This window comes from Myotis myotis, unplaced genomic scaffold (genome assembly GCF_014108235.1).
Source record: "Myotis myotis isolate mMyoMyo1 unplaced genomic scaffold, mMyoMyo1.p scaffold_m19_p_5, whole genome shotgun sequence".
NCBI lineage: Eukaryota > Metazoa > Chordata > Mammalia > Chiroptera > Vespertilionidae > Myotis > Myotis myotis.
The window spans coordinates 88,141,339-88,169,321 of record NW_023416357.1 but is presented as its reverse complement, the minus strand read 5'-3'; the positions used below and the strand labels follow the sequence as shown (position 1 = coordinate 88,169,321).

The following is a 27,983-nucleotide window of genomic DNA, read 5'->3' as shown; positions in this document are numbered from 1 at the left end:
TTAACTTCTGACTGGTCCTTTTTCATGTCTTCGACGTTCTCACTAAGATTCTTGAAAGTCTTACTAAGTCCCTTAAAGCTTTCTTTTAGTCCCTTGAAGCTCTCATTAAGATCCTTGAGTGACCTTATAACCATGGGTTTGAACTCTCTATCCAGTAGTTTGCTTGCTCCCATTTCTTTCACTTGTGACATGTTTTCTTTGTCTCCGCATTTTGGCTGCTTCCCTGTGTTTGTTTCTGTGTATTAGGTAGAGCTGCTATGTCTCCTGGAATCGGTAGAGTGGTCTTGTGTAGTAGGTGTCCTGTAGGGCCCAGTGGCTTAGCCTCCCCACTTACCTGAGCTGGGCACTCTAGGTGCATCCCTGTGTGGGCTGTGTGCACAGTCTTATTGTAGTTGAGCCCTGATTGCTGTTGACATCACTGGTAGGGATTGGCTTCTAGGCCAATTGGCTGTGAGGACCAGCTATGACTACAGTGGAAGAGTTGCTGTGCAGAAGACACCCCTATGGAGCAGGACTTGTTTCAGTGGGACTTTGTTGCTCACTGAGTCTTCCCTTGAGTGTGTGACTTGTGGAAATGTAGAGTTGTAATCTGGTATGTAATATGGTCTGAAGCTGTCCCCTGGGTGCAGTGGCTCTGGGGACTCCTGGGAGGTGTAAAGTCAGCCACTGCCTGAGGCTACCCAGCAGGAGCTACAGAGAGATCTGCAGATGGCTGCTACTTGTATTGAGCTTGGAAGTGATCTGGCAAGGCCCAACTGTGAAGCAAGGCAGGCTGGTGCTAGTGCTGGGTCTTGGGCCTTTTACTGATAGGTTTGGGGCATGCTGCTGCTAGCTGCTGCTTGTTTGAGAAATTTTAGCCAAGTCTGAAGCCTGAGCCAGGATGGGCTGTTCATGTGGAAAAGCCCCTGGCAACAGCTTGGGTGGGGCTACAAATTGAATGGGGCAGGGTCTCAGGGAATCACTAGGGTGGAGCAAACAATGTGAACCATGCTGGTGTAAACTCAGATATGGCTACTAGTCAGCTCTTCAACGGGGAAGGTCACAGCACAGGAACAATGACCCCTGCGAGCACCCTTGCCTGGGATAAAGCCACCCCCAAGTTCCTGCCCCAATGCCAGACAGTCCCATTCCTCCCTGTACGTCCCTGGATCCCCCAAAGCCACTGCCCAGTGCTAGAGCTCAGAGGAAGCGAAACATGTAAGAACTTCCTTGGGCTCCAGCAGCCTCCGTGTTACGCAGCCACAATCCCTGTTGGTTTTTACAGCCCAAAGTTATGGGTACTTCTCTTCCAAGCTCTTGAACTCTGGGCTGAGGGTGTGGTGTGGGGTTGGGAGCCCTTTGTTCTCACAGGAGGCCTCTGCAGCCAAGATATCCCTCCCAATTAAAAACACGCCACATGTAGGTGTTGGACTAGCCTGTTCTGTGCTTTCACCCCTCCTACCAGTCTCAATGTACTTTCTTCTTCTTACTTCTCTAGTTGTAAGACTTCCATTCAGTGAGATTTCAGGGAGTTTTGAATAATGGTTGTTCTGTATTTTAGTTGTAATTTTGATGTGATTATGGGAGGCAGCGAGTACCGGCGTTCACCTACACTGCCATCTTGGTTCCCTCTCCTCTTGATGTCCAGCTTTTGAAAGAGATCACAGAATTTCAGCTCTGAGTAACTATGTGAGAGGCATAATTTCTCATAAAGTGGGAACTTACTTATATGTGAGAGTGTCTATGCTAAAGTAAAATTAAACTGATAAAGAACATGCTAATTTCTAGCTTCTGTATATATCTATTATCTCTTGGGACCAGATATAGTTCTCCATTCTTTTTTTTGTTGTTATTAATCCTCATCTGAGGATTTTTTCCATTGATTTTTTTTTTTTTTTAAAGAGAGTGGAAGGGAGGGAGAGAGGCGAAGAGAGAAACATTGATGTGAGAGAGACACATTGATTGGTTGCCTCTCGCTTGTGCCCCGACCAGGGTTGGGATCGAATATGCAACCCAGTACATGCCCTTAACTGGTTTTGAACCCATGACCCTTCGGTGTGCCGGCTGATGCTCTAACCACTGAGCACACCAGCCAAGGCTAGTTCTATATTCTTAATCTCATCTAGATGACAGCTTCCGGGACTTGGAGAAAGTATGCAAATATGCATGCTGCTCATTTATGCAACCAAAGCACAATGTATACATAGATTTAGAATTTTTTCCTATCTGTCTAATTAGACCTGAGATGATCATAATAGGATAATTCATATATTTTTGGCTCCACTTGGTCCCAGCGATGGGCATTGTCATGGCGCAGATCACTACCTATAGTTGGTTTATGAAGCAATCGACACCAGAGACTGGGCATCCTGTGTGGAGCTGGTGTCTTTCAAGCATCCTCATGTTGCCAATCCACGGCTTCAGTTGGCCTCACCAAAGGAGAAGACGAAAACTGGGCTCTGCCTGGCATGTATGCAATAACGCTTGACCTTTAAGTATTTGCCAGTAATGCAGATCAGCAGTTGGAAAAGAAAGGAAAAAGCAAAGTCAGGGAAATGTTGGTAAAAGCAGCTGAATTGTTGATGAGCTGTTTTCCTGTCTGTGCCAGTGATACTCGTGCTGGTATAGAGGAAGTGGGGGATGCTATTTCTGGTGAATCAGTTATTCAAGTTTTACTTTAAGATCAACTAACTTGCCCTGGCTGGCAGGCTGAGTGGGTAGAGCAATGACCTGTGCACTGCAGGGTTGTGGGTTCAATTCCTGTCAAGAGCACATACCTGGGTTGCAGGTTGGATTCTGCCCCTGGTCGGAGTGCATGTGGGAGACAACCAGTTGATCTGTCTCTCTCAATTGTTGTTTCTCTCTCCTTCTCCCCAGTCTCTCTAAAAACAATGGGAAAATATCCTCACTCGTAGGGTGAGGATTTAATAATAAATTAACAAACTCTATTTGTGTAAACTGCTCATCTGAGCTATGGATAGCTCAAACCTGAAAGATGATTATAGCACAGCGCAGAGGGTGACATACAGGTACTATGTTGGATGAAAGGCCATGTTCCATGGTGGCTTTAAGCTGCTGGGAGCTGGTCCATCCTTGCTGCTTGACACAGTCGCTGCAGGGAAGGAACATCTGCACAGCATATGTTTCAAGGGACCTGGCGTATATGGCATACTGTTCTTAATATGTTTGCTCACCTTCTTGGCGCTATGTGTTTTAACCAAGGTCACCTCTCCGAGACAGGTTGTTTCCCCAGGTAGGGATTTTCCCCTGAAGTTAGGGAGGGAATAAAACCCCTTAACTAAGTGCCAGGCGGGTAGTTAATCACTTTAACTACGAACAATCCCACTTAAGCTACATAATCTTTACTCCCTGGAATGGAGATAAGAAACGCCCTAACCTTTGGAATAGAGATTGATAGGATTGGAATCAACTGGTATAAATACAGATGTAACAAGACAACAGGACACAGAACCTAGAGACAGAACCTAGCGAGAGAGTCTGGCTGAAGAACCTAAAGGCTACAGAACCTGGATAGAACATGGCAAGAGAACCTGACTAGAACCTGGTGACTGAACCTGGCTGGAGAACCTGGACAGAACCTGGCTGGAGAACCTAGTGAGGGAACATGGCTACAGAACCTGGCTGGAGAACCTAGCAAGAGAACATGGACACAGAACCTGGCTGGAGATCCTAACCAGAACTTCGCTGGAGATCCTGACCAGAACTTGGCTAGAGATCCTGGCTAGGCTGCTGATCAACTGAATGCTGTCTCTGTGTCATTCCTTCTTCGCCGACTCCGTCCACACCTTTGGGGACCCTTGGACCTGCTGGGGTCGGACCCCGGCATTAAGCAAACCAAGGAGTACCTATCCTGTGCCTTTGAGCACTGTCACCATTTAAATCAGAAGAACAAAAGGATGATTCTGATATATTTATTTCCAGTAAAAATGCTATTGGGTCATATGCCAACCATTGAGCATTTGAAAAAGTATCATCTCATGAACTTTGTTGAAGTAACCGAAGCTGTAAGTGAAGGCAATCTCCTATTGAATGAGGCTCTGATGAAGCACAAGCCCTTTTTTCCCCCCCCATGTGGTATCTTCCTTAACCTTGAAAAGCTGAAGATAATCACCAGTAGGAATCTTTAAGGAAGTGTACTTGTTAAACACACCAGTTATTTCTGGATGCTTTTCTAGTTGCTTTGAAATTCATGGAAATTCAGTGGAAAACATGGACATCGATGAAGCCCAGTGTATTCTGGCCAACCTGATGTACGTGGGTCACATTGAAGGCTATATATCGCATCAGCATCAGAAGCTAGTTGTTAGCTAGCAAACCCATTTCCTCCACTGTCTATAATGTGTTGAATATATGAACATTCCTGAGAAGGAGTGTGTTCCTGTACGTTTTTATCATGCAGATGCAATCATTCATTTGCTGTGATATTATTCTCTGCAGCTGGAATCTCTTCGGGGCTTTTTTTGTCCCCAGGGATGTTGAGACTGAGTTTGCAAGCACACATGGATGTCTTAAAATCTCTGTCCTCACTCATAACTAATGTGAGCATCTTGGACACCTGGAATTCCTTTTTCAGACATTGTACACCCCTCCTTTGGCTCTGGAACTTCTGTAAAGGGGGCTGTCTCCAAGGAAGCTAGTTTACTTCTTACAAATGTTGTTTATAAATGCATCTTTGTAACTTTTTATATAAATCTTTTTATAAGATGTCATTCTGAATTAAAAACAAAACAAAAGTTAGGTATATTTTTAAATTCATATGTAATGAAAGCCTTATAACAATGTCAGATTCACTGTAATTTGCACCATACTTGTTGCATACGTGGCTTTTGGTTCATGCCAGACCCCCTGTCTGGGGAGTACCATGGAGTAGTCATCACAATTTTAGAGTCAGTTTTAGTTCCTATTTGGTCAACAATTTGCCAAATATTGATACCTAAGTAAGCTACTTATCCTTTCTGAACTTCAGTTTCCTCATATGTAAAATGGTTCTAGGACAGAATCAGTGCAGTGAGAACAAGGGATTACAAAAAAATTCTGATTCATTTGTCAACAAGAGTGTGAAATGACAGAGGCAGATGAAATAGACTGATCAATAAAGAGTGGATTAGAAGAGCAAGGTCAGAGGGAGAAAAACAGGAAGTGAACTTTGTACTTTAGTATTTCTAAATATAGTCAACTCATATTTTAACACTGGAAGCAGGAGGAAAGACCATTATTCCAACAATAGGAAAGAATTGTCTGAGGTTTTAGCAAGAAACTTTTACTGGGGTCACTTAATGCATATTTATTGAGTGCTCAAAATGCATGTAGCATTTTATGTTATATGCTATGTGGAAAGCTGAAATGAATAAGATGTAGTCAATACCTCCCCAAAACTCACAACTAATTACACTCATAGAACCTAGTTACATTAACTTACTGGTAATCAAGAATCCATTAACTCATTCAAGAGCCCCTACTTTCAAGGACTTCACAATCTGTGGTGAAAGCAAATTAACCCTATAATGTAAGAAGAAATATGACATGGGAAGTATAGGGCACTAGAAAAGATATCTATGTCATACACGGCAGAGAGCTTCAGGAAAGCTTCCTAGAAGAGACCGCATTGAAGCTGAATGTTGACGGATGAGTGGGAGTTAATGAGTAAGAGATGCTACAGGTTGTTCAAGATGAAGGCAGCATGTGTGAGAATGAGTGTCTGCGTGGTGTTGGTGATGGGGAATGATGAAAGAAGAGTCTCGGGCAGGCAAAGGCTGGATCATGAAGGACCTTATGTTATGGGGAGGATTCGTTTCTGAAAGAAGTAAATAGTCGTTGCAGGGGTTTAAGCAGGAGAGTGCCTTAAGTATATTTACATTTTAGAAAGATCACTGCTGAAGCAGGATAGTGCATGAACTTATTGAAGGAAGTCAGAGAGTACCAGTTAGGAGGCTGGGAGTTATTCTTATGAGAAAGGATGAGGGTGAGGATTAAAGCCATGCCAGCAGGGGAAGAAGAGGGAGAATAGATTCAATTGAAGGAGGACAGGACTTCACCAATTACTTATGGAGAAGTTGAGGGAGAAGTACATAAAGGCTCTCAGGTACTTAGCTTGGACACCTTGGAGAAAGTGGTTCATTTGCCAGGAAATAGAAGAGGAAGAAAGATTTTCCCATTTGTTCTTTGGATTTGACATGCCAATGGGACATCCAGATAGAGTTATCCCTTGGCCATTGGTCAGGTCTAAGATTTGGGACAGAAGTCTAGTTGTTGATAGACTTGAGAGACATCAGAATATAACTAAGAGTGACTATAGATGAAGCAGGGTGAGTGTAGGAGTGTGAATGAGGGAACCTTAAACTCAGTATTCATTTGTCACTCTTTTGTGATGTTTGCTTTTGAAACCTATTAAATTTGTATACATAGTTAAAGCTGTTCTTTTTTTTCTGGGCTTTCTACTATTAGTATCATAACAGTAGAAATATTTTTGTTAATACCTTAATATCTTTATGGCTCTTTTTGCAAAGTCTAGTCAAAACTATTTTTCCTACCTGCTATAAATTTTGTAGATTCAATTAATTTATTTAAAAAAATTTTTGCCTTTTTTCCATCATCATTTATGCCCTCTATGCCCTCGTCGACCTCTACCTACCCCACTTTAGACTGATTTTAAAAATCCTATTGGGATAAGGATTGGGTTTGCAATTTTTTTCATGGCCTCTAGATTACTTCATTTTTGTTTATTGGTAGTTCCTTGTTTCATTTGACATTTTTCCGTTAAACATTTGCTTTGTTTCAGATGACTCTATAGGTATTTTAAGGAGATTTAGGAGAGAAAATTTCACTAGGTGCTTATTCATCTGTAAATCCCTTGCTTTGTATTTTATCTGATATTCATGTACTGACTGCATGGCTGATGAATGGGTTAATCGGTGCTTTAAAGGAGTTTATAGTCTAGTGGGGTAAACTAACCACAATACAGAGCATGAGTGTGCAAACCAATGTGTTTTTACCAAATGTTTGAGGTTACAGAAGAGGGAACAATTGATTTCTGGGGTGAGAGAGATGGAAAAAGAGCACTGAGGAGGCATGTACAACAGGGAGGAAGGGCCATGACACAGGAGGCAGTAGCATGAGCCAAGGCCAGGTGTGGAGGTGCCTGGTGTGGATGGGGAGTGGCCCGCTTCTTGGGAGGAGTGCTGAGAGGTGAAGTTGGAGGATGAGCAGGAGCCAGTGTGTGAAGGGTGCCACAGGCCCCTATTCTTTCAGTCTTTTCACATGTTACCCCCTTGAATGTCATAGCAGCTCTGTGAAAGGAAGGAGAACATGCGGGTGTTTCTTTACCTTTTGCACTTTCGCCCTTCCTTCTTTTCATAATTTCTACTCTAATTACATGTGAAAAAGAGTTTATCATTATTCCTATTTTATGGACAAGGGAACTAATGCTCAGTGATTTATCTAGGTCAGCGATTTCCAATCTTTTCATCTTGTGGCACACCAAAATTTCTAAAATTCTGTGGCACACCAAAAAATAGATTTTTTGTCAATCTGACAAAAAAAATAGGTATAATTTGGATTCACTCACACTGGATGGCTATTGTTGTGTTGGCTGTTGTCATTTTTTTATTTGACAATCTAAGGCAGTGGTTCTCAACCTTCTGGCCCTTTAAATACAGTTCCTCATATTGTGACCCCCAACCATAAAATTATTTTCATTTCTACTTCATAACTGTAATTTTGCTACTGTTATGAATCGTAATTTAAATATCTGATATGCAGGATGGTCTTAGGCGACCCCTGTGAAAGGGTCGTTTGACCCCCAAAGGGGTCGCGACCCACAGGTTGAGAACCGCTGATCTAAGGGAAAAGAGGTCACTTCCCCTCACTAAATAGTCAGGTATTGCATGTTTTAAAAATTCTTGTGGCACACGCGTTGAAAACCGCTGAACTAGATCCATATGGCTAAGAAAAAACTGATTTTGTACTAGAGCCTAAGTCTTCTGACTAATATTCTAGACTTCTTTTACATTAATTCAACTCCATCCACTTTTCTCCTTTTTCTATTCCAGTTACTTTTAATTCTGAAAGTTAGGAGGTTAGTAGTAAATTGCATAATTGAATTACTGAATGAGAGGATATAATTTGAGCAAATTTGCTATCTTTGTGTTTTCTCTCATGGGTGGTTTCGACAGACAATAAACATTAGTGAAGAATCTAGAAGAAAAATGGTTAGTCTACAGTGATCCTCTGATTTGCAGGTCTGAGAAGGTTAGAATTTGGTAACTGTTTATTTTGTTTTATTTCAATTTAGCTCTTTATAATGAAAATTTTCCAACATACCTAAAAATAGAAAATTACATTGAACCCGTAAGTACTTATCATTCACCTTCAACATTTATTAACTCATAGCCATCTGATTTCATATATAACCCTCTCCCCATACACACATCTGCCCTCAGATATTTCTGAGACAATTTCACTAACTTGAACTGTTAATAAAGTTATGCTCGAGTTTAACTTGTGCTCTTATCTCTGTTTGTGTCCTAGGCCTTAGGTCTAGTTCTTAGTATTTGACCAGCTCTTTTCCTTCCTGACCATGGTGCTTATTGAAAACAAAACCCTAGTATACTGCTTCTTTAAGGAGATGTGTCCCAGAAGATTCCCAGAGATCATCAGCTGTGTATAACATGGTCTTCTTACTATTTGCCATTTATTGTCAGTGGTTCTAGTGCTGGCCTCCAATGTGTAGCTAGAAAAACATGTTCTCATGTTTGTGCTCTGACCATGAGCTGACATAAGGATTGATCTTGCAACATGGGTTTATTTGTTGATTGGCAAAGTTATTCAGGTGAACTCCTGGAAACATTAATTGGCAAGTTCAAGATCTAGAAGGGAATAGAAAAACCAGCTATACAGGGTAAGGTCAAAGTAGGTTTACAGTTGTGAGTACATGAAACACAGAGTTTATTCCTGTAGTATTACTTATTAATTATTGTATTATTTTCCATACAAATAACTGTAAACCTACTTTTGCCATATCCTGTAGATTGAACTTTAGACACCAGGCAAAATGGCATTGGCTGTTGCTATTTGCGACATTAGTTGGCATCATAAATAGGCATGGGAAGCAAGGAGCTAATGATTAACAAAAAAATTTTTTAAGAGATCATTGCATTCCTATAATTTGTCTTTTGCTGGAACATTTACCCAGCATCTCGTTGAACCTAGCACATGGCCACTTCCATGCATGCTTGGACTTGTTTGTATGCACTGAGTGTTGGACATGGTCTTGCTGACTACCAGACTCTGTACCTCTACTTTTGTTGAGTGATGCTGTTTTTTTATTAAAAATGTTTATAAAATTTGCAAAGATGTAAGTATAGAAGTACAATGTCAGCACTCTCTCATTCTGTAGAGCAGTATTTCTGGGAGTCTTCCATTTAGCTTGCTGGGAAAGGGCAGTGCTATTAATAGTGATTTCTCAGATATGTTTGTTAATAGTGTTTCAATGCTTTTTCTTCCCCCTGGAGATAAAAATGAGACTAAACTTATAGTATTCCCTTCTGGCTCAGCCTCAGCTCTTTAAATGTCCCAGTTGAGAAAATATTTATACTGCTTGTCTGAAAATACAGTGAAATGTAGTTTAAAGTAATGGAAAGAGGCCCCTGTGTGTGTGTTGTGTGTGCTCACATATATGCAATGCGTGTGCATAGTGATTGAATATTTAAGGGTAATGGTTAGACCAGCTTTTCCTGTACAGTACTTCTTAAATTATAGGGCTAATTTTTTCAAGATTTTGAGAATTAGTATCAAGGTGTGAATAGAGTCAGTCCACAAGCTACACAGCATCTCTCTTCTAGAGAAATGTACTTCCCAGTTTGGTTAGTTTACTGATGCTCTTTGAAGGCTCAGTGGACCTGGTGTTCTGTTACACATGCTGTGCCAGCAAAGCTATCTTTCAAATGAACCCCTGGACATGTGCTGTGGTAGGACATTGACAAGATCTGTGAGCCTCAGGAACTTAAAATATTTTGGAGTAAGGAAAATATCGAATCTAATAAAAGAGAAACATGCAAATTGACCACATCTCCGCTACGCCCAAGCCACGCCCACCAGCCAGTCAGAGCGACTATATGCAAATTAACCCAACTAAGGTGGCCACCGGCAGCCACAGAGCTGGAGCAAGCAGGAGGCTTGGTTGCCCTGGCGATGGAGGAAGCCAAGCTTCCTGCCTGCCCTGGTCATCTGTGGCCTCTGCTCCAGGAAACAAAGTTTCAATTATAGAAGATAAATAAATCCCAGATACCTGCTTCCAGCCAGCCTCCACTTGGAGCTTGGGTGGCTGGGGGTCATGGCCAGCCTGCAAACAGCCATCAGCCCCTCACCCAGGCTGGCCACACCCTCATGGGGTGAGGGTCCCTGCTTGGGGGCTTGGCCAGCCTGCAGCCATCAGCCCCTCACCCAGGCTGGCCAGGCACCCCAGCGGGGACCCCCACCCTGAAGGGGCTGTGGCAAATCTGAAAACGGCCCTCAGCCCCTCACCCAGGCTGACCAGGCACCCCAGCAGGACCCCCACCCTGATCCGGGGCACCCTTCAGGGCAAACCAGCCAGCCCCCACCCATGCACCAGGCCTCTATCCTATATAATAAAAGGGTCATATGCAAATTGACCCTAACAGCAGAAGGACTCTTTAATGACTGGTCACTATGACACACACTGACCACCAGGGGGCAGATGCTCAATGCAGGAGCGGCCCCCTGGTGGTCAGTGCGCTTCCACAGGGGGAGCTCTGCTTAGCCACAAACCAGGCTGACGGCTGCCAGTACAGCGGTAATGGTGGGAGCCTCTCCTGCCTCCTCAGCAGTGCTAAGGATGTCCAACTGCAGCTTAGGCCTGCTCCCCGCTGGCAAGTGGACATCCCCCGAGGGTTCCTGGGCTGCCAGAGGGATGTCTGACTGCCAGCTTAGGCCCAATCCCCCGGGGAGCAGGCCTTTGACCACTGTCATACTTACTTTCAAACATCCTCAAGAGCTATAGAAATATGCTCCCTGCTCATGTGTGTTGGGGGAGACAGTGTTTAAAATACAACTGATATTAAAACTTGAAAAAATATCCCAAAATTGTGTTGATACAACTATCTAGTATGCTTGGAAATATAGTAAGGTGTTCTTTCCCCCTAGATTATCCTTTAGTAAAGAGGGAGTTGCCTTCATTGAATCCTTATGAAACCTTTAGTGTTAAGAGATACCTCTCAATTACTTTACTTTGCACAACACTGTCTTGGAATGATGATATATTAGCCTGACCTCAGTGCTACTTTTGATGCCTAATAAAGACTTCTTGACAGATAAAGAAACTCAAGAAAAAGAGACAGAAATTTAATACAGATTTAGTGTTGGATATCTTAAAATAAGCTCTTTCAAGAACACCTTGAAAAACAGTACCAGGTTTTGAGCAAAGAAATGATACTTTCTTACTTACATTTTTAAAAGATCCCTCTGGATGTTGAATTTGAGAATAGATTTTAGGAGGGCAGGAATAAAAGTAAGGATTCATTTAGTAATCCTTGTGAGAAATGCTGGCGTAGTGAGTGGAAGTGTTGAGAAGTAATTTTGAAAGTAGAGCCAATAGATTTTTTTTTGGTCAGATTTGAATGTTGGGTGTGAGAAAGAGATTAAATAAATATATATTAAACTAGAGCAGCGGTTATCAACCTGTGGGTTGCGACCCCTTTGGGGGTCAAATGACCCTTTCACAGGGGTCACCTAAGACCATCGAAAAACACATATATAATTACATATTGTTTTTGTGATTAATCACTATGCTTTAATTATGTTCAATTTATAACAATGAAAATACATCCTGCATATCAGATATTTACATTATGATTCATAACAGTAGCAAAATTATAGTTATGAAGTAGCAATGAAAGTAATTTTATGGTTGGCGGTCACCACAACATGAGGAACTATATTAAAGGGTCACGGCATTAGGAAGGTTGAGAACCACTGAACTAGAGGCCTGGTGTACGAAATTCATGCACAGGTAAGGTTCCTAGGCCTGGCCAGCAATTAAGGCCAATTGGGGCCTTCCAACTGCCAGCCGGGGCCTTCCTTCGTTCCGCGTCGCCCCCTGGTGGTCAGCGCACATCATAGCGAGCGATCAGTCTCCCAGTCAAACTCACATGGGGACAATTTGCATATTAGGCTTTTATACATATAGATGCTTTGTAATCAAGTACATCCCATACCTGTTCACCTAGCAACTCCTCTTCTAAAAATTTAGTTTAAGAAAATAATCATGTGTGCAAAGGTGTTTATATATACACAGATATTTCTCATAGTGTTATTTATAGTCATGAAAATTTAAAAACAAGTAAATAACAATAGAGAATTGGCCAAATAAACATTTGTAGGTCCTATCAGTAAAGTATTATGCATTAAACTGATTTACAAGTATGTTTCTGGACAAGGAAATACATTGATCATATATTTCCAGTTTTTGTATTTTATGTATTTTACTGGGAATTTGGGGGTATTTTAATAGGAAGTTGTTATCAGATACTATTGGTTGCTGCTATAGTTGACTGGTGAATATTTTGTATATATGGTATATAATATCTTAAGTGTGCCTTCTATATCATGGATACAGTTTTCTGCATAGATATTTTGGTTCTATGTTGCTACCAATTATCTTAATGCTTTTTTCTTTACAGTCTTTTCTTATTAAGCTGATGTTTTCATCTCAACTTATTATCACTTTGTGGTTTTTTGTTGCAGCTTTATAATAAAGTATAGTGCCTGGCACAATAATATGTGTTTAAATATGTGAGTAAAGGAATGAATACATAAGTAAACAGAAACCAGATCTTGGCTGGTGTATCCTACTGAGACTATCAAAATATTTTTCTAGGAATGTATTCTTTAAAAACACATACAGCCGTATTGAGGTACAAGTTAAATACCATAAAACTTACCCATCATTCAGGTTCAGTCCAGTGATTTTTAGTAGATTTTAGAGAGTTTGGCAGCTATCACAGCAGTCCAGGTTTAGAACATTTCCATCACTTCAGAGTCCCCTCATGCCTATTTGTCATTGAATTCCTGCTTCCACGCCCTGCTTTCTGTCTCTGAAAATCTACCTTGTATGGGCATCCTATCTAATAAAGAGGGAATATGCTAATTGACCCTCACACCATCGCAAAGATGGCACCCACAGCCAATAAGGAGGGAATATTCTAATTTACTGCTCCACCCTCAAAGATGGCAGCACCCACAGCCAATAAGGAGGGAATATGCTAATTGACTGCCACACCCTCAAAGATGGCAGCACCCACAGCCACTGAGCGGCGCCCAGTCCCCTCAGCCCACAGACACCCAGGGCCAGCCCAAGGTGCAGGCAAGCCTTGGATGTAAGCTGCCCAGCCACCCAGGGCCGGCCCGAAAGACGACCAAACGACTGAACAAGCAGGCTGCGTGGGGCAACCAGGCCAGCAGGGCGGTTAGTGAGGGATGACCAAACGACTGAACAGCAGGCTGTGTGGGGTGACCAGGCCGGCAGGGAGTGTGGGATGACCAAACAACTGAACAAGCAGGCTGTGTGGGGCAACCAGGCTAGCAGGGGGTTATTGAGGGACGACCAAACGACTGAACAGCAGGCTGCGTGGGGCGACCAGGCCGGCAGGGGGCCGTGAGGGGTGACCAGGCTGGCAGGGGGTCAATTGGGGGCAACCAGGCCAGTAGGGGGGGGGTGTTGGGGGCGACCAGGCTGGCAGGGGGGTTAGTGAGGGATGACCAAATGACTGAACAGCAGGCTACGTGGGGGGACCGAGTTGGTGGGGGGTGGCAGTTGGGGGCAACCAGGCCAGCAGGGGGGCTGGGCTGTTGGGGGCGACCAGGCCGGCAGGAGGGTGGAAGTTGGGGGTAGTCAGGCTGGCAAGGGGGGCAGTTGGGGCAACCAGGCCAGCAGGGGGAGCTGTTGGGGGCGACCAGGCTGGCAGGGGGGTTAGTGAGGGACGACCAAACGACTGAACAGCAGGCTGCGTGGGGTGACCAAGTTGGCGGGGGGGGGGGCAGTTGGGGGAAACCAGGCCAGCAGGGGGGGCTGTTGGGGGCAACCAGGCCGGCAGGGGGGTGGAGGTTGAGGGTATTTGGCAAGGGAGGTGCAGTTGGGGGTAGTCAGGCCGGCAGGGGGGACAGTTGGGGGCAATTAGGCTGGTGGGGCAGTGAGGAGTGACTATGCCAGTGGGGGGGAAGTTGGGGGCAACCAGGCTGGCGGGGGGGGCAGATAGGGGCCACCAGGCCAGCAGAGGGGGATAGTTGAGTGTGACCAGGCCAGCGGGGGGGACAGTTAAGGGTGACCAGGCCAGCAGTGGGGGGTAGTTAGGGGCAACCAGGCCGGCGGGGGTGGGGGGCAGTTAGGGGCGATCAGGCCAGCACGCAGAGGCAGTGAGTGGTGATCAGGCTGGGGGTGGGAGTGGGCTGGGCAGTTAGGGGCAACCAGGCAGGCAGGCAGGTGAGCGATTAGGAGCCAGCAGTCCAGGATTGTGAGAGGGATGTCTGACTGCCGGTCTAGACCGGCAGTAGGACATCCCCCAAGGGGTCCCGGATTGGAGAGGTGCAGGCTGGGCTGAGGGGACTCCCCTGTGCACGAAATTCGTGCACAGGGCCTCTAGTTTTATATAAATGTAAACTGACGTAGCTGCTCAGATAAACACACACAATTGTTTTGAATTTTTTAAACATGGTTTTCTACGGGTTACCCCCCTTGTCTGTGTAGTTTAGAGGATAGTGATTATGCTCAAATATCTTGAGCCAGTAAGACTTGTCCTCTGACAGAGGATCTGTGTATGGGTGGATGAGCACATTCAAAGTTCAGACCATTTTCAAATCTGCCCTGACATTCACTTTCCACTCAATCCCTTCAGGTCTCCTTTCTGCCGATGTGCAGCCTCAGGTTTGGCCACAAGCTTGCAACCATGACTCCCATCTTAGCCTACTACCCTTTGATCAAAAGCTGTCTCTGTATAGTCTGATTGCTATTTGCTTTGTAGCATGTCTTCTTGTTCCAGTTAAACTAGCAGTTCCATAGCATGTATATTTTATGTAGTATGTATGTTTTACACACATGCTCTACTTCCGTATGTCCACATCTTTGGTCATCCTCAGCTTAGAATGCTGTGTGTGTCCCTATCTTATCTGTCCTTCTAAAGGCTAGATCTCTCTCTCTCTCTCTCTCACACACACACACATGCACAAACACACTCACACACACACACACGTGCGCGCACACACACATATTTCTTCGCACCCGATGCACCAGCCCTCCTGCTACTTGTTACCTACTTATGCCGTATTCTGCCATGCGGTTGTGCTTTTGCACACAAGTTCCTATTGCTTGGAGTAGCTGTACCTCTTATTTTCTATAAGTCTGTTGTAGCTTCCTCAGGTAGACTTAATTTGTTGCTTTTAATTCTACTTCCATTGTCCACTGTGCTTATTTCTACTGAGGCCCTGATCGCATTTTATTGTCATTGTTTGCGTATCTGTCTGTTCCCAAGACTTTGTTTCCTGAGAGCATGGGTCACTGTACTGCTATGCTTTTCAAAGTTTATCCTCAGCCAAGCTCAAGTGTCTGTCCTGTAGTACCTAAATAAATAATTTGTGGGGTGAATAAACTGAATGTGTGTTAAAGATTTAGAAGTTGTATATTTTTCTATAATTTTTCTTCATAGTAGAATGTGGAGATAATGACTTTTTGGGGATGAATCAAAATAAATACCAGACATGAGCCTTGGGTTAGACTCCAGATATACTTGGGCATACTAAATATTCACTTGATTCACTGATGGAAATAGTTTTATTAGATTTTCCATTTTGTGCATAGTTTTAGAATTGTTATATTAAGAAGCTATTTCTGATTGGGAATTTTGATTTATTTTTGCTCACACTTTTGTATATTTGTGTTCTAAGAATATTATAAAGGATCTAAGACAGCTTTGGCTTCTTTCTAGCTAAAATGTTATAATTGTAACTGATGACTAATTTATAAACAATCTTAATAATATAACTGTTTCCTTTTCCTATTAGATGTTGATCATCTTTCTGAAAAAGAATCTCCATGGCCTGAACATTTTCTGGAAATAATTTTGAGCAAAATATCTGTTTAATAGAAAGATAACCACATCAAGATGGTTGGAAAACTGAAGCAGAACTTACTATTGGCATGTCTGGTGATTAGTTCTGTGACTGTGTTTTACTTGGGCCAACACGCCATGGAATGCCATCACCGAATAGAGGAACGTAGTCAGCCTCTTAAATTGGAAAGCACGAAGACGACTGTGCGAACTGGCCTGGACATCAAAGCCAATAAAACTTTTGCCTATCACAAAGATATGCCTTTGATTTTTATTGGAGGTGTGCCTCGGAGTGGAACCACACTCATGAGGGCCATGTTAGATGCACATCCTGATATTCGCTGTGGAGAGGAAACCAGGGTCATTCCCCGAATCCTGGCCCTGAAGCAGATGTGGTCACGGTCAAGTAAAGAGAAAATACGCTTGGATGAGGCTGGTGTCACCGATGAAGTGCTGGATTCTGCCATGCAAGCCTTCTTACTAGAAATCATTGTTAAGCACGGGGAGCCAGCTCCTTATTTATGTAATAAAGATCCTTTTGCCCTGAAGTCCTTAACTTACCTTGCTAGATTATTTCCCAATGCCAAATTTCTCCTGATGGTCCGAGATGGCCGGGCGTCAGTACATTCAATGATTTCTCGAAAAGTTACTATAGCTGGGTTTGACCTGAACAGCTATAGGGACTGTTTGACCAAGTGGAATCGTGCCATAGAAACCATGTATAACCAGTGTATGGAGGTTGGCTATAAAAAATGCATGTTAGTTCACTATGAACAACTGGTCTTACATCCTGAACGGTGGATGCGAACACTCTTAAAGTTCCTCCATGTTCCGTGGAACCACTCAGTATTACACCATGAAGAGATGATTGGGAAAGCTGGGGGAGTATCTCTGTCAAAGTGAGTAGATGTTATGTTTTTATTTTGACCCTATATTCAGCTAATAGAGATGTATTTGTGTATGTATATATACTAGAGGCTCAGTGCACAAAATTCGTGCATGGGTAGGGTCCCTAGGCCTGGCCGGCAATCAGGGTCGATCAGGTTCCCCACCTTCTGGCCTCCCCTCCTTTTCCTTCCCTCGCTCCCTCAGTGCCCTGCCGCCACTGGTCGCCCACCATGTTCTGCGCCACATCCTGGTGGTCAGCGCACATCACAGCGAGCAATCAAACTCCCAGTCTCCCAGTTGAACTCCTGAGGGGAACAATTTGCTTATTAGGCCTGTAAAAACAAACAAACAGTGTACTTCCCTTGTGTAACCTGCTTGTCCTGATAGAGGAATATCTTTTTTTTTTTAATATGTATTTTATTGATTTTTTACAGAGAGGAAGGGAGAGGGATAGAGTTAGAAATATCAATGAGAAACATCGATCAGCTGCCTCCTGCACACCCCCTACTGGGAATGTGCCTGCAACCAAGGTACATGCCCTTGACCGGAATCGAACCCGGGACCCTTCAGTCCACAGGCCAACGCTCTATTCACTGAGCCAAACAGGTCAGGGCCAGAGGAATATCTTGATTTGTTTCCAGTGTTTATAGAACTTGTATAGTCAATATTGATTCTTCATGTAGATAATTTGAAAGGAACAGCTGCCTTTCTGCACCTAGCTTCTAGTTATTGATTACAAATTATTAGGTATCGTCACTCTAGTGGCTATAGTTTATGTTTATTGATTCAGATAAATTACAGCTCTAGCTACTGTTATCACAGTTTATTGTCCCCTCTCGCGCCCCCCCCCCCCCCCCCAGATATAGACTATAACTAATTTCTAATCACCTGTAGCTTTAGGTAAGCCTTTCACTTTGTGTGCTTGTATGTTGACCCAGAGATTCTGATGCTAGTTCCTTCTGTTAATATAAAATAAGCCTATTAGACTCCCCAGTCTTTCCAAGTAGGGATTAAAGAAATATGCTCAAGTTATATGTGTTGGAAATCAGGAAAATATAATTTTGCATATATGTTTACTACGTTTTAAGTCAAACGTGAAGACTAAGGAAATTCATAGACATTTTGAATGAATGGATTTCAGTAGGGAAAGAGACGTTAGCATCAGGTTCTGTATGGAATGAACACCCAGTGAGGTCCTATGCTTTGTCAAGAGTCACAAATGGCAGAACCACGAGTAGAACTTCCAATGCTTATTCCCAAGACTCTTGCCACCATAAGAGTTTGTAAAAATTAAGGGATAACAGATAATAAATACGTAAATATTCAGTGTACAATTTGATGAATGTTTACATCTGTATACATTTGTATAATCAACATCCATATCAACATATAGAAAATTACTAGCATCTAGCAGTGATAATGAGGTTGTATGCGAAGTTCAAAAACAATTATTCTTGCTTGTTTTTGAACTTCATATAAATGCAATCGTAACTATTATTTTGTGCCTGGCTTCTTTTATTTAACATGAGATTCACCCATAATATAGTAAACTAGAGGTCCAGTGCACAAAATTTGTGCACAGGTAGGGTCCCTAGCAGAAGCTGGCTGCTGGCTGGGGCCTTCCTTTGTTCTGTGCCTCCCCCTGATGGTCAGCACACATCATAGCAAGCGATCGAACTCCCAGTTGGTCGAACTCCCAAGGGGACACTTTGTATATTAGGCTTTTATATATATATTTTAGTAGCCCTGTGCACAAATCCATGTACCAGTAGCTCTCTGTGGGGCCTGGCCACTCTGCGCCCGCTGCCCAGAGGCCCTCCGCAGCTGGGGTGGAATGCTTGCCTCGTCGCTGTGGTTACGAAGCAAGCATTCCACCAGGCTGCTCACGCTGCCCGCTCTTAGTGGCTGCCACCCCAGGACTGGGGGACTCCGGCGGGGCTGAGAGGCCTGGGCGCCGCCATCTTTGTGATGGAGTGATGGTTAATTTGCATATTGCCCTTTTATTAGATAGGATAGATCAGTGGTTCTCAACCTTCCTAATGCCACGACCCTTTAATACAGTTCCTCATGTTGTGGTGACCCGCAACCATAAAATTATTTTTGTTGCTACTTCATAACTGTAATTTTGCTACTGTTATATCTGATATGCAGGATGTATTTTCATTGTTACAAATTGAACATAATTAAAGCATAGTGATTAATCACAAAAACAATATGTAATTACATATGTGTTTTCCGATGGTCTTAGGTGACCCCTGTGAAAGGGTCGTTCGACCCCCAAAGGGGTCGTAACCCACAGGTTGAGAACTGCTAGGATAGATAGTAGTAGTTCATTCTTCCAAATTAATAGAGAGTAGAAAAAGAAAAAAAAACCATAAGACATTTTAAAATGTGTTTTTGCCTTTATCTTTCAAAAAATATTTGTATAGCCAGTTTGGCTCAGTGGGTAGAATTTCGGCCTGTGGACTGAAGGGTACTGGGTTCAATTCCAGTCAAGGGCACATGCCCAGGTTATGGGCTTGGAGCCAAGTAGAGGGCATGCAGGAGGCAGCTGATTGATGATTTTCTCTCATCATTCCTCTCTGAAATCAATGAAAATATATTTTTTTAAAGAAAATAAATGTTTGTCTAGAAAGGCAGGAGGAGTACAGTATAAGGAAAATACTTTATGCAGTAGATGTATTGCACTAGAATTCTCCCAGTGATTGAATATGGAAGAGGATCTTGCTGATTAATGAGTGGTATCTACTGCTGAGATCTGCTTCTCAAATATTTTGAGTAAGAAATAGAAGTAAGTGTTAGGGCCATCCACCACCATGTTCAACTTTCAGTAAGCTACTTACATTGCTCTCTTTTCATGAATTGTGGGATTTTTGTGGAATTTCAGCTATTTCCATCTGTCAATACTCAAGTTTCTAGAATGTACAGTTGTTTCTACTATTAAACTCATTAAGGTACTATAAAATTACCTGGAACAAATAAAAATCAGTAACAATAACAAAAAAGCCCACCAAGGTATACTCATGGATGAGAGAAAGGATTAGCCAACAAATTTACTAGGTCAAAGAACAAAGCTAATAAAACAAAACAATTCTATATAATATAAGGGTAATATGCAAATAGACCAAACGGGGAACAACCAGTCGCTATGACGTGCACTGACTACCAGGGGGCAGACGTTCAACACAGGAGCTGCCCCCTGGTGGTCAGTGCGTTCCCACAGGGTGAGTGCCGCTCAGCCAGAAGCCGGGCTGATGGCTGGTGAGCGCAGCAGCCCGCCTCCCTGGCAGCGCTAAGGGTGTTCAAGGATGTCCAACTGTGGCTTAGGCCCGCTCCTGGGCCTAAGGGGTCAGTCGGACATCCCCCGAGGGCTCCCAGACTGTGAAATGGAGCAGGCCGGGCTAAGGGACGCCCCCCCCCCCAAGTGCACAAATGTCGTGCACCGGGCCTCTAGTGTAATGATAATGCTTAAACAGAACAAGTACATGAATCACAACTACAATTCAGAGAGAAGTGTGTCCACTCAGAACAAAAAGGAATATATAACTCTTAAGCACAAATAGGTTAGAATGACAAATATAATAACAGGGCAAATACAAGAGAATAAGAACTTGATAACTGACAACTCTAAAACTTCTAATAAGAAAAAACAACTAGAAATCAGATCCATAGCAATGGAAGATAAAATAAGTGAAAACAATACAAAAAAGTTTTTAAAAATGGAGATTTTTTTTTAAACATTTTATTTTTTTATATTTTATTGATTTTTTACAGAGAGGAAGGGAGAGGGATAGAGAGTTAGAAACATCGATGAGAGAGAAACATCAATCAGCTGCCTCCTGCACACTCCCTACTGGGGATGTGCCTACAACCAAAGTACATGACCTTGACCGGAATCAAACCTGAGAACCTTGAATCTGCAGGCTGACGCTGTATCCACTGAGCCAAACTGGTTAGGGCAAAAATGAAGATATTTTTGAGGAGGTACAAAGAATAGAGATTTAAGAATAACAAGAATATTATGAGCAAATTAAGACAAAGACAGGCTATATTCCTATAAATTATGATCACTTCTACAGCATGTAAAATTAATAGCATGCAATTGGGATTACCTGAGCTCGACTAGCTCAAATTAAAATATCCCAGAAGAATTTTATAAATATTACATTTTTTCCATTAAATTATCAGAGAACAAGCCTATTTACTTTGGATTACTTATCCTTTGTGAAGGGAGTAAATCTATCTTTATAAAACCAGTTGTTAATCAAATACCATCTAAGAGGAATGCCTTTGGAGTTATGGAAATTGCTGTGCTTCTTTTGCAAATCAAAGTAAGTAGCTGAGAACTCTTAGCTGGAGAAGGGCGATTGAATAAACAGGAACTATAATTGACAACAGGTTGCAAAAGGAAAACAGCAGAGAAAAAATGTATATATAAGAATATGTCAGTGAAGAATGAGAAGTAGAATAAGAACATAAATTAATAAAGCACAATTTGTACTTTTATTGAAGAATATGGCAATTGATGACAAAAAGTAGAAGTTGGGTATTGGATTACTTATTAATTTAGCTTAGGTGTCTTTGCAAAAAATAGAGACCCAAAATAACAATGATTTTAAACAAAATAGTGGCTAATTATAAAAGAAGACATACCAAGGCTGCTTCAGCTTTTCGTCTGTCATCCTAATGGTCCAAGTTGGAGCTCTAGTCATATCATCTATGTCTTAAACAGAAGGGTTGGAGTAGAGTGGGCAAATAAGAAGGGGCATTTAGTACTTAGGATATTTCCTAGTAGCTTGCAGGTAGCTCTACTTGCATTCTATTGGCCATAACTAAGTTTTATGACCATATAAGGGGGGTGGGGAAATGTAGTCTTTATTCCAAGACTACATGACCATGCACCCAACTGAGAGTTGGTGCTGTTTTAACTAAGAGGAATAGATTGGATATTAGGGTAGGCAGATAGCAGTCTCTGCTACTCTACTGAGTACCTACTATGTGCTAGGAGCAATGTTAAGGTGCCTGGTTGAAAGTTACATGTGATCTAATGGAAGAAGCAGATTCATATATTGTCATACACCACATAACGACATTTTGGTCATTGATGGACTGCATTTATGACAGTGGTCCCATAAAATTGTAATGGAGCTGAAAAGTTCCTATCGCCTTCTGATGTCATTGTTGTAATAATGTTACAGTGTGCTTGTGTTTTAAGTTAAGTATTATTACAAAGGAGTCGAAAGTAAAAAAAAAAAATTAAAAAGTTTATAAAGTAAAAATGTTACAGCTAAGGTTAATCCTATCTAATAATAGACAAACATGGTAATTAACCATATCTCCGACATGCTTCCCATTGGCTAATCAGGGTGATATGCAAATTAACTGCCAACCAAGATGGTGGCCAGCAGCCAGGCAGCTAAAGCAAACATGAGGCTTGCTTGCTCCAGTGATGGAGGAAGCCAAGGTTCCCTGCCTGCCACTGCTGGCCTCTGAGCTGCACTCTAAGAAACAATGTTGCAATTATAGAAGCCAAACAAACCCAGATACCTGTTTTCAGCAGCCGAGGTCTCAGAGCTGGAGCCGAGCCTCAGAGCTAAAGCCAGCTCTCAGTTCCAGTGACAGCCATAGAAGGTAAATAATTCCCAGAATAAAAAAAAAAAAGAAAAAAAGGAGAGGTTGGGAGCTTCAGTCACCCGCCAGCCTGAAAACGGCCCTCAGCCCCTCACCCAGACTGGCCAGGCACCCCAGTGAGGACCCCCACCCTGAAGGGGGTGTGACCAGCTGCAAACAGTCATCATACCCTCATGCAGTCTGGCCAGGCACCCAAGCGGGACCCCCACCCTGATCCGGGACACCCTTCAGGGCAAACCAGCCGGCCCCCACCCGTGCACCAGGCCTCTATCCTATATAGTAAAAGGGTAATATGCAAACTGACCCTAACAGCAGAAGGACTGGGAATGACTAGTCACTATGACACACACTGACCACCAGGGGGCAGACGCTCAATGCAGGAGCTTCCCTCTGGTGGTCAGGGTGCTCTCACATGGGAGGAGCTCTGCTCAGCCACAAGCCAGGCTGATGGCTGCCAGTACAGCGGTGGTGGTGGGAGCCTCTCCTGCCTCCTCAGCAGTGCTAAGGATGTCTGACTGCAGCTTAGGTCTGCTCCCCGCTGGCAAGTGGACATCCCCCGAGGGCTGCCAGGCTGCCAGAGCGATGTCTGATTGCCAGCTTAGGCCCAATCCCCCGGGGAGCAGGCCTAAGCCAGCAGGTGGTCATCCCCTGAGGGATCCCAGACTGCGAGAGGGCACAGGTTGGGCTGAGGGACCCCCCTCCCCAAGTCACAAATTTTTGTGCACCGGGCCTCTAGTTTCTTAATGAAGAAAGAAAAATACTTAATGAATACTTAATGAAGAAAGAAAGCATACAGTGTTTATAAAGTGCACTGTAATGTCCTAGGCCTTCACATTCACTCATCACCCATTCACTGATTCACCCAGAGTAACTTCCAGTCCCGCAAGCTCCATTCATGGTAAGTGCCCTGTATAGTTGTTCCATTTTTAAAAATGTTTTATACCATAGTTTACTGTTCCTTTTCTATGTTTAGACATGCTTAGATACATAAATACTCACCATTGTGTCACAGATACAGTATTTAGCATAGTAACATGCTGTATAGGTTTGTAGCCTAGGAGCAATATGATATACCATAATCCTAGGTATGTGATAGTCTAGATCATCTAGGTTTATGGAAGTACACTCTATAATATTTGCACAGTGACAAAATTTCCTAACAACTTATCCCTGTCATTAAGTGACACATGACTGTAAAACACAACACTAAGTACTATGGGAATCCAAGAAGACGTACCTAATTCAGTCTGGTTTATTCAGGAAGGCTTTCCTGAAAAATATGGTCTCAAACTGAGAAATAAAGTAGCATTTATCAGCCTTGGCACTGTTGACATTTGGGGCAGTAATTCTTTGTTGTGGGGGCCGTCTTGTACATTATGGGATGCTTAGCACATCCCTGGCCTAACTCAACAGATGCTAGTAACAGCTCCCACTCCCAAGCATGACAACCAAAAATGTTTCTAGACATTGCCAAATGCCCTCAGGGGGTCGGGGGGATATTCTCCCTCCCCACTCCTGTTGAGAACCATTGACCTAAAGGAAGGATAGTTTAACAGATAAAAGAGAACATTTCAGTTTTGATCAACAGGATATTGTGCTCCTTGGGTTACCCATGGTTGGAGTGCAGTAGTTCTTTCTTGAATGTCCAGAGTGTCTTTCTCTTCTTCATCTAATGAGCCATCAAGAAATATTACTCCTGGGAGCAGCCTGTGTCTTGGTCTAGTCCTACAACTGTGCAAAGAGGAGAGGTGAGATGGAGGACTTCTTGTGGTATGACTCCTGGCCCGACCTAGGGAACAACACGTGACCTGGGAACCCTGTCCTCCCACTATGTGGTGGAAGTCACCCAAGCTCAGTCCCACCTGGGCTTCTAATGTGGCATTTGTTTCTCATAGCTTAATCTATTTTTTAAACATTAAATAAAATAAAACCTTGCAGTAATCATTTGGAAGTTACAATATGGACAAATTTACAAAGATGAGAAACATCGTGGTACTTATGAGGATCTATAGGCAGTTTGGTGTTGCTAGAGAGTTTATTTTTCAGTCAGGAAGTAGTGGGAAATAAGACCTAAGAGAGTTGGTGGGGACCAGGCTTTGAAAGACCTTATATTTTATGCTAAAGACCTTGAATTTTATCCTGTAGACTGGTTGCTTCATACTTCTCTTATCAGTGGGACACTTTTTTCAAATGAAATTTCATAAGAAATCTTGGTATTAAAAATGCTTAGACTTGCGGTGGCTCTGGTTGAGGCAACTTAATTTTGCTTGGATCTAACAAAACTGAAGTGAAACTCATGGAATTATAAAACTTCTGTTTCGTTTTCAAAAGAAAAAAACTGATTATAATATCCTCTTAAAATTTATAGAAATAATAAAAATGTTAAGAGGTTGGGATTATAATGGTTTTTAAAAGACATGTAGTTTTAATAGGCATATATATGTTTGAACTTTTAGTGTGTAAAATGTTAACCTACAAACCAAAGTGAAAGGTAACAAGGCTTGCAATCTAGGGACACAGATCAAGGCAGAAACCCAAATTGTGTCCCAATTTCAGGGTTAAGGCAATGAGTTTCTATGAGAAAAAGGAAGGGAAATAGTTACACAAATGGAAGAAAGAAATTTCTGTTGGTGCTGTCAATTAAGAGTAATTCTAGGAATTACTCTTCATGAATCTCAGTTCTACCCTCTAGCTCTTAAGTGATCCTTTTTTTGTCATGAAAGTGTCACCGACCCCTGTGGGTCACAGACCCCAAATCGTGGTTATTCTACCTAGTGTAGCTCACACCAATAGGACGAGATTGCATTCTGTAAAACAGGTCAGAAGCACTAATCTTTGGCCAAGGAATGGAGAAGGATGACCTCATGCTATAAAAATCCCTTCTGCCCTATTCTGAGGAATTAGAAAAGTCTTAAAGGGTACGTGTGTGTGTGTGTGTGGGGGGGGGGGTGGTGGTGATGGGGGAGGCAGGCAGGTTTAGGGGTGGAATGTGTGGTTTCCAAGGGAGCATGCACTGTTCTCAGACATGCTTAGAACATGCCTAGCCATACATTGCCTGTCTTATTTTAATTTTAAATCTCTACTCTTGGGCATGTTTTTTAGTATGCTAATGAAAAGTTTTTCAAAAGGATGCTTGGGAGGGGGTTTCAGATGCCATTTTGGATCTTTCTGTTGCAAACCAGTTTCTTAGTTATGGTCCTTGATTCCTTCCAGCAGGTTTAGCTATCCCTGGAATTTCTACCTGTTTTTGACAAGTTCAGGCTGCTTTTGTCATGGGTTATTTTGGAGAGAGTACAAGGAAGTCAGTAGAAGTTTAAATATGAACTAATGATGTGGTGGCACAACCCAGTGACAAGTGCATCTACATTTTATACTATTTCTGTCTCTTTCAGTCCAAAATGACAGTGTTTCCGATGATAAACTTTCCTCAAAAACTGTGTGGGTTCTCTAAATCTCATTGGGATTCATTGGAATGGATAATAGTTTATACCCACAAATCTCTTTGAAATAAACTCTTTCTTACTTTGGGCTTCTGCTGAGATGGCCAAAGGATAATGTGCTTAAACTTCCTAGAGGCCTTTTGGTGCAATTGAGAAGACCTGGGAGGCATACCCTTAATTTGTTTAAAGGATTCTTTGTATGACTGATTTGTTGGGAGCCATTTTAGAAGGAGTCTACCACAAAGATTAACTTTGATCTAATTGAAGTAGTCATATGATTTTTTTCTCCCTTAGGCTACTAATACAGTAAGTTACATTAATAGATTATCTCAGCCCTAACCGGTTTGGCTCAGTGGATAGAGCGTCAGCCTGCGGACTGAAGGGTCCCAGGTTTGATTCCCGTCAAGGGCTTGTACCTTGGTTGCGGGCACATCCCCAGGAGGGGGTGTACAAGAGGCAGCTGATCGATGTTTCTCTCTCATCGATGTTTCTAACTCTCTACTCCTCTCCCTTCCTCTCTGTAAAAAATCAATAAAATATATTTAAAAAATAGATTATCTCAGGGTCCACAAAATTATAGTAATAACAAGAGTATGATACTTGCATAAAACAGGCACACAGACCATGGGACAGAATAGAGAGCCCATAAATATCTTTATGCATATACAGTCAACTAATCTTTGACAGTAAGAATATACAATGGAGAAAGGATAGTCTCTTGAATAAATGGTGCTGGGAAACCTGGATATCCATATACAAAAGAATGAAATTGAACCCTAATCTTACACTATACACAAAAACCTGAAGTGAATTAAACTTAACCATAAGACCTGAAACCATAAAACTCATAGAAGAATACATAGGGGCAAACTTCTTGACATTGGTCTTGGCAATGATTTTTATATATGACACCAAAAGCACAGGCAGTAAAAGCAAAAATAGCCATAGTGGACTACATAAGACTAAAAGCTTGTTCATAGGCCTTGCTGGTGTGGCTCAGTGGTTGAGTGTCAACCTTTGAACGAGAAGTTCATGGTTCGATTCCCATTCAGGGCACATGCCCCTGTTTCGGGCTTGATCCCCAGTAGGGGTCATGCAGGAAGCAGCCGATCAATAATTCTCGATCAATAAAGATAGATGCTTCTGTCTTTCCCTCTTCCTTCCTCTCTGAAATCAATAAAAATATATTTAAAAGCTTGTGCATAGCATAGGAAATAATCAACAAAATGAAAAGGCATCCTACAAAGTGGGAAAAATCATTTGCAAACCATGTGTGTAATAAGTGGTTAATACCCAGACTATATAAGGAACTCATACAATTATAGAGCGAAAAACCCAAGTAACCCAGTTAAAGTGGCAATGGATTTGAATAGACATTTTTCCAAAGAAAACTTATAAATGCCCAACAGGTATATGAAAATGTGCTCAACATCACTAATCAGGGGAATGCAAATCAGAAGACAGTGAGATAAGATCTCATACCAGTTAAGATAAAAAAACCAGAAGTAAAAGTGTTGAGAATGTGGAGAAAAGGGAACCTTTGTACACTGCTGATGGGAATGTAAATTGGTATAGCCATTATCTAAAATAGTATGGAATTTTTCCTCAAAAAATTAAAAATAGAGTTATCATATAATTCAGCAATCCCATTCTGGGTATATATTTAAAGGAAATTAAATCAGTCTTTCAAAGAGATCTGTTCTCCCATATTCATTGAAGCTTTATTCACAATAGCCAAAGTGTGGAAACAACCTAAGCATTGTTAACAGATGAATGGGATACGGAAGATGTGGTATATATGAATAATGGATATTATTCAGCCTTAAAAAGGAGGAAATCCTGTCATTTGTGAAAACAATGTGTGAACCTGGAATACATTGTTAAGTGAAGGAAGCTAGACAAAGACAAA

General features: G+C 42.4%; 1 protein-coding gene and 1 pseudogene across 4 annotated transcripts in view; both read left to right on the top strand.

Annotated features, from left to right (window-relative positions):
• TPST1 (tyrosylprotein sulfotransferase 1) overlaps nt 1–27,983 on the top strand; it is an 89,207-nt gene that overhangs the window by 20,760 nt on the left and 40,464 nt on the right. For all 4 annotated transcript variants that reach the window (XM_036310301.1, XM_036310303.1, XM_036310300.1 and 1 more), the window contains one exon: nt 16,069–17,014. In XM_036310301.1, coding sequence (XP_036166194.1) covers nt 16,170–17,014 — 845 coding nt within the window. In that variant the 5' untranslated portion in view covers nt 16,069–16,169. The remainder of the gene's footprint in view (nt 1–16,068; nt 17,015–27,983) is intronic.
• On the top strand, nt 1,008–4,346 carry LOC118656545 (annotated as a pseudogene).